This window comes from Eurypyga helias, unplaced genomic scaffold (genome assembly GCF_000690775.1).
Source record: "Eurypyga helias isolate BGI_N326 unplaced genomic scaffold, ASM69077v1 scaffold43887, whole genome shotgun sequence".
Lineage (NCBI taxonomy): Eukaryota > Metazoa > Chordata > Aves > Eurypygiformes > Eurypygidae > Eurypyga > Eurypyga helias.
The window spans coordinates 4,005-11,345 of NW_010264432.1; the positions used below are offsets into that span (position 1 = coordinate 4,005).

The 7,341-nt window shown below is 48.2% G+C and overlaps 1 protein-coding gene across 1 annotated transcript; it reads right to left on the minus strand.

The window, feature by feature from the left end:
• Positions 1 to 504: 504 nt before the first annotated feature.
• Positions 505 to 6,727, minus strand: ALAS1 (aminolevulinate, delta-, synthase 1). Its single transcript, XM_010156385.1, has 9 exons — positions 6,481 to 6,727; positions 5,379 to 5,534; positions 5,076 to 5,298; positions 4,409 to 4,593; positions 3,567 to 3,746; positions 3,209 to 3,373; positions 1,873 to 2,141; positions 1,260 to 1,422; positions 505 to 789 (listed from the first exon to the last, which is right to left on the minus strand). Exons 1-9 carry the CDS (start codon positions 6,725 to 6,727, stop codon positions 629 to 631), a joined length of 1,749 nt encoding a protein of 582 aa, XP_010154687.1. The 3' UTR covers positions 505 to 628.
• Positions 6,728 to 7,341: the final 614 nt, after the last annotated feature.

Consider the following 7,341-nt stretch of genomic DNA (forward strand, 5'->3'; position numbering starts at 1 on the left):
CCACACAGAGTGAGCAGTCCCGTGCTGCACTCCTCACCGTGTGCCACTGCTGACCTCTGAGTACACATGCACACCCTCCAAATTACTTCCCCCTGTTCAAGGCATCCCTTGCTATTCATGAGCCTGAAATAGCAGGGCAATTAGGCAACAGGCCTGAGTGGCCAGAGGTGTTGCAAAAGCAGTGCTGATACTCTTACAGTGACTTGTCCCAGATCTGAACTACTCGATTGCTCACCCATAAGGAGTTTTTACCAGTTTCAGGTTGGGGAGCAGCCCATGGAGGCTTGAAGAGGCAGAGGGAGCCTGCACCTCCCCCCCGCCAAGTAGCAGACATGCCCTCCTTTCCCAGCCACCCCACCACCTTGGCTTTCCAACAGTCAGTCACAAAAATGGCACTTGTTAAATCCCCAAGGACTTTTTTTTCCATTATTCCATCAGACACCTTCCCAACCACTGCCACAGAAGAGATGGAGAGAAGCAAACAAAACCACAAGTGGGCAGAGCGGCTCCAGAAGTTTATTTTCAGAGCTTAGTGCTTCAACTATGATTAAAATACTTGTTAAGCAAATTAAAAATGCTACAGCCTGGGTACTAGAACACGACGAGAACACGACTGCTGCTCTGCCCTTCATGCACTGACAGACACCAGCTTGCTCATGCCGCTGAAGTAGGCTCTCTCCCGTTCGCTCATCACTTCAAAGTGTAGGGGTCTCCTGCAGAAGTTGCACTCAGCTGAGGAATGAGGCTTCAGCTCCAGGCCAACGTCCTTCCACGTAGCCAGCAGTTTTTCTGTTGGGAACAGAAGAGTTCAGCAAGATTTAAGTCTTCAGGCAGTGGATTGCTTTAGAGAAGTGGCAAGAGTGAAGCGGGCTGCACTTCAGCCTCATCTACCCCCAGAGCACCTCCTCTGGCAGGGTGAAGTAGCTACGTTCCCTGGGCAGACCCATGTTTAGGAGAGGTTAACAGCTCAGCTGAGGAGAGCAGGTTTCTTTGGACCCCACATTGCAAACAAACTTCATTTGGACAATGCCTGGGCAGAGCTGGCATGACAAAACTGCAGGCATGGGACTGCACCGGCCTTGCACACTCCACTCCTGGTCACAGTGCACTGGCCTTCACATGCCAGAGCACGCACTGTGTCTGCAGCACCGGAAAGACACTGTCCAGCTACTGATATCTAACATGTCTTAGCCTCATCTTTAGTCTAAAGGCTTCACAGACAGCCCAGTTTTCATAGCACTGATGCAAAACCCACTCACCAAGAAAGTAACTCATCATCTGTGGGGTGTGATGAGGAGTAGGGGCAATACGTAGCAGCTCTTCGCCACGGGGAACTGTGGGGTAGTTGATGGCTTGGACATAGATGCTGTGCTGGCTCATCAGCTTGTCACAGATCTCCGTATTTTTAGCAGCATCTGCAACCTAAAGTTCGAGATTGTGAGTTACAGGATCACCCACAACGTGCAAGGTGGCACAAGCGTCGGCCTAACTCAGCAAGCCACCAGAATCAAGCAGGACTGGGCTTCCTTGTGCCACTGTACACAGCACCACATCAGGAAAAGGGCGGAAAGCTTGTGCTGTAGAACCCGCCAGGCACAAGCACACACCATGGCAGCCTAGGCAGGTAGCTGTTTATAGCAGAAATCATCTTATTGGCTTGTTACCAGTCTCCTTGCTTTCTGTGCACTGTTAGACTGTGGGTTTCATACACTACTTCCCTCTGCTTTACAACATTAGCCTTGGCAGGCTGCGGTCAGCTTACGCCAGGCTCCTAGCACGTGACTACTGAATGCTAGGACAGGTTTAGGCTTGGTGACCACCAAGACCCAGCAGCGTAGCGTGCTCCTGGAGAGGAAGCAGTCAGGTACTCACCCTTATGGGAATGATGTGACTGGGGCAGTGCACCACAGGAAGCCCGGCATCCATCAGCATCTGCCTCATAAGCTTCACATTGCGCTGGTGCTGGCGCCTCAGAACCTGCCCCTCCGCGCTCTTCAGCGTTCGGACGGATTCCAGGGCTCCAGCTAAGAGCATGGGTGGCAGGGACGTGGTGAAAATGAAGCCAGCGGCATATGAACGGACAGTGTCTATCAGAGAACTTGTGCTGGAGATGTATCCTCCTACACACCCAAACGCTTTGCCTGAGGGAAGAAAAGGTAACCAAGCTTATTCCTTCCACCCATTAGAGCAGCTTGAAGCCTAACAGCCTCTCACTTGAAGGAAGGAGTTATAGCTTAATGTAGTCATGGCAGGCAACAACTGCAGCCACTCACTCCCCTCACTAATCCTGTATTTACTCAGCACATGTTACAGCTTTGTTTTTAAGCCAATCCCAGTAACACACGGATCCAGTTATTACACAGCAAGGACAGTTCAAGACTCAACTGCTCAAGTTTTGATTTTGGGGAAGATCTTGTAAGCCAAATCATCAAGCAGGGACTTCAACAGTGACCCCAAGAGTCAACAGTAAGTCTCTCAGCAGATTTAAATTAATCTGTTCCAGAGATGCTAGAAATAGCCTTTGCTCCTAAGGAGCACACAGGGTTGTCAGCGTGGCTGCACAGCCAATACCAGCCCCCCTTTCTGCGTGTTCGGGTACCAGAACACAGCCACAGACAGAATCAGGGTGTCTGGTGAACTCTCCTGTTTCTGTGACCCAAGATGGTGAAGTTTCAGAGCCATGAACATTCCCAGTAAGTTTTATTTATGTTTTGGAAGCGGTTTAAGACAACTTTCCAATTTACAGCAGTAAACTTACTCCTAAGGCTGCATTCTACTCAGATAATAGCAGTTGCTTCAGTTCTTGCCAAATCTCTTTACATAACTCCCCATCTCAGGTTTCTAGATTAGGAGCACTCCGTTTCACATAAAAGAACTAAGTACTGCTAAATATAGAGTACTACCCTACCAGCATTCTCACCTGAATTTATTCTCCAGTTGTGCAATATGCCACAGGAGGACTTTTGGTAGCTTGTTTAGAGAAAAAAATCCCACAGTGCTGCCCTAACTGATTTGTAAGCCAGTGTAAGTAGCTTAACACAAGCTTTTCAAACTCTGGGGCATTCTTAAATCCTTTGGGCTTTTTGAAAAATCCCAAGTGAATTTGCCACAGGTGGTTGAATAGACTGATTTTGAGTTAACCCACTTAATTTGGCTGCTCAGCAGCTTTACAGCCTTGGCCTCTGTGCAAGTACCAGCCCACACATACCGAGCGTTCCAGAGATGATGTCCATCTTGTGCATGATCCCATCGCGGTCTCCTATACCGCCACCTCGAGCTCCATACAGCCCCACGGCATGCACTTCGTCCACAAAAGTGATTGCCCCATGCTCGTGGGCCACGTCACACAGCTCTTCCAGAGGACAGACTGCACCTAGGAAGCGAAGCAGTGAGTGGCAGTTTAGGATTCCCTGTACTTGGATAAATATCAGGCGCACTCCCAAACACCAGGCACTTCAGAAGCCTCTTTTCATGTAAATTCTTACAGCACTGTACACTTAGACCTAAATTACAGGTGATTTGAGTACTAGCTGCAGTGGGAAGAGAGAGGGGTTTGATGTGCTTACCATCCATTGAGTGAACAGTTTCAAATGCAACAATCTTAGGGGTAGCTGGATCCGACTTCTGCAACAGCTCTCGGAGATGGGCGACATCGTTATGGCGAAATATGTGTTTTGGCACCCTGCTGTTTCGGATCCCCTGGATCATGGAGGCATGGTTTCCAGAATCAGAGTAGATCTCACAGCCTGGGGGAACAGCCCAGTTACAGCTTTTAAGTACAGAAAGCGTTACCCGATTCCCCGCACGGCTTCATGTAGGGAAAAATTCTGAGCAGCAGGGGGAGCACGTTCTACAAAGTAATGCTCTCAATCAAAAGAGCAAGTCACAGGTCATGAAGCAAGAGCATTTCAGGCTTGGTTTAGCTGTTTAAACTAACACAGACCTGAGCCTAAGGAAATACAGAAGGGTTTTCCCAAGTCCTTAAGATTTTTATTTATCGATATTTAATTAAATATTAACATTTATTAACTCTCAGCTTCTGAAGTTGAGACAAACTTGTCCTGAACTACAGGGGCGGTGTAAAGGGTGCAAAGTTCACACCCACGGCTGGGAGCACACTAAACTTCTGCTGCCTCATTTTCAGGCTGAATTTAAATGCAAGAGTAGAAGACTGTGCCTTTTGTCCAAGGCCTTCTGCAGTTCCTAGCGCCCAGACCTCACTCTCAGGAGGCTGCTGTTACGATTTCTGCGTGCTGAACATAGTTTGAGTAAGATATTGAAGAAAAAAGCCCCACCCTTTGCTGATGGAGTAGGATGAACCCTCACTCTGAGTAGCCACCTGTGAAATGTGCTCCCGAATGCTTAGGGTTTTTGTGGTAAATAGAGGGTGTGCAGTCCAAGATCTCACCTGGCAGCATTTTAGCTAGAGTGAAGAGAGTAGAGTCATTGGCTACAAAGCAAGATGAGAACAACAGCGCTGCATCTTTTCCATGAAGGTCAGCTAGTTCTTTTTCCAAATCGACATGGAATTTACTTGTTCCCGAAATATTTCTTGTGCCTCCTGCTCCAGCGCCGTGTTGTTTCAGTGTATCCCTACAGAGGGCCCAAAGAGAGGCATCAGCCTTCCGTGCAACGTAGATGAATAAAGAATCATTGCCGAAAACATTCTAGTACATCAGCTGTTTTGTTCTAAGAAGAAACTGGCTGCAAAAAGCAGCTGTTAGATTTAAGGTCTTCAAGCAACCTGCCTAACTCGGGAATCTGATAAACCAAGAAATCAGTTACCAAGTACAGCTGCAATACAGCATCCAGTTTATTTGGCAACATATGGGGCCTCCTGAGGAAAACCTAAGGAGCAGGGTCAGTGACTGACAGACATACTGCAGCCCTGGAGTTAAATACTGTTACCTATCCCAGCTCAAGAGAAGAGCATAAGCTTAGGTGTATCAAGAACAATACCAGAAGTGGCTTACGTAGCACGGTATAGAAACCAATTCTTCAAAAAGCCTTCCCACAAAAGCTTCTGCAGGGCACTATAGCTTGAAACCGCCTCGTCAGAATATGGCACTACTCACATGACCGCTCCACACACGCGAGGGTGACGACTCATCCCCAGGTAATCGTTGCTGCACCAGACAGACACCTCTTTCTTGGTGATCAGGGAATCGGTGTAGTCGTCTGCCATGGGAAAGATCTGTGCCTTTCGGTTCACAGTTTTGAACACTCGGTAGGTGTGATCCTTCTTCTTTTCATCTATCTTTTTCTCAAAGAACTGATCATACTGGAAGGTGGATACAGCTGCAATGAGACAGAGACTTAAGCACACAGGAACAGTCACAAGAGGCCAGGGCTGTGGGGGTTTTGCCACACCATCTTACATTTTGGCAAGTTATCCTGAAGCAGATGAGAGACACTTTCTGGTTTTTGCTTCAGCACAATATCCTTAAACTTCTTGAGCAAGCCACTCTGCTCTTCCCCCTCCCTCTGAGTGTTCCTCACTGTAGAAGTAGTTGGTATTTTAGCAAATTCTGTACCTATAGACATTGTAATAAATCCCAGTGAGCTTGATCAGTTTGAAAGAAAATGGAGTTCAGCAAAGCTAACATTTTAAGTAACTACCTCGTCATTCTTTAGGAAGCATGTGCCTGAATCAATGCGCGCCTCTCAGGATCAACTATTTTATTTGCTAACAATTCTGCACTGTGCAAGACAAAAGGAAAACCTTGCTAATCCATGACAAAACATGCAATTCCCTTACAACACATTTGGTTCATCGTGACTCAGAAAGCCACTCTGTACAGCTACAGCTTTTATCTGGTAGAGTTGGTACACACCTAACTGAAGTTAGCCACTTCCTTTTTGTTCCTAGTGTTTTGTTCAGTTAGCACAGATTGTTTTTTTAGAACTATGCCACAGAAAACAAGCAGAAAAGTAAATGAAGCTTCCTGAGACAGAGAGCAAGGCTTTACTGCTATTAGCTTTAAGTTCCTTCCTTTGAAGGACAGCCCTTCCGCATCAGGACTACGAGCCAACCTACACCCTTTAGCTCCACAAGGGAAAAAAGGGTTTGCTTCCTTTCCAGCTTGGATTTGCACTGGTACTTGCTTAGTACCTTGACCTTGTTTCTTCCATCTCTGGATATACCACTGTCTTTGTCTATATGAGCACCCTGGTCAAGCTCTCTGCAGTCTTAAACATCCACTTTGGCTGCAAGCGTAACAGCTCGATCCACACATTTAGAGCCAGGGTATCAGAACAGCATACGGTATTCCCTTCCCAAAAATCACCCAGGGGAAACACTGCACAATATTGCAGGTATGCCCTTAACCCCCACAGTCTCCAACAGCTTTTTACTGCAGTCTCCCATAATCCTACCTGCATAACTTCAGCAGTGACTGTTTAACTTGGCACACTCTAGAGCAAAGTCGGGCAGCAGAAGCTCTTGGAAGGAACCGGCATTTCAGCACACAGAATACATACCTTTCCTGTCTGCCTGGACTTCCTGCACATCCTCCTGGAGTTCCAGGCTGGCTTTGCAGAAAACATTACTGTTCTTGTGATTCATCTGAGCTGCCAGGAATGGGCATTTGGTAGCAGAGCTCTGGCTAGCAGCAGCAGGTGGGTGGCCAGCAGGTGGCTGGGATCCCTCTGTATTCTGTTGGGCCACCTCTTTGGCATTTTTGGCCTCTGAGGTGGGGGCAGAGAAAGGAAAGCACTTGAGCTTCATCACTTTAGTAGTAACTTCAGCTTTTCGACATGTTACCTTTGCAATTAACCCGGCACAAGCCATTCAGAACTGAGCAGTCACATTTTATTCATACAAGCACCCAATCCCAGTAACACCCAAGGGGCATCTGATTTAAGATACTTGATGTAGGACTGTACCCTTGGGGGGGTGGGAACCTCTTACGCCCAAAGGGCAGATTTTCTTTTGAGGACTTTGGCTATCTTCAGCCACCAGTCCTGCAAGCCTCAGTTCTTCCCTCCGAGTGCCAAAGGAAGAAACCCCCATGGAATGTTACCGGACTGGATGAAGAGCGTGAGAAATCCCAGCTCCAGGATGCCCAGCCAGAGCTCCCTGCAGGACGTCCTAACAGGCTGCTCTGATTCGTGCCCGTGCACAATTACCACAGACACTCAAGGCGTTAAGCAACCCTTACCTCGAAGCTGCCCATTCCAGAAGTTTCCTTCTGTGACACGATATCTATGCATTTTGCTCCTTCAGGGCGGCTAGGTCTGCCCCTAGGCCAGCTTCCCGCTGCGCCCACCGCGACCCAGCCCTGTGACCCGCCGCCCACCCTCCGGAGAGGCCTGGCTCCCCCCGACCGGCCGCACTCACCC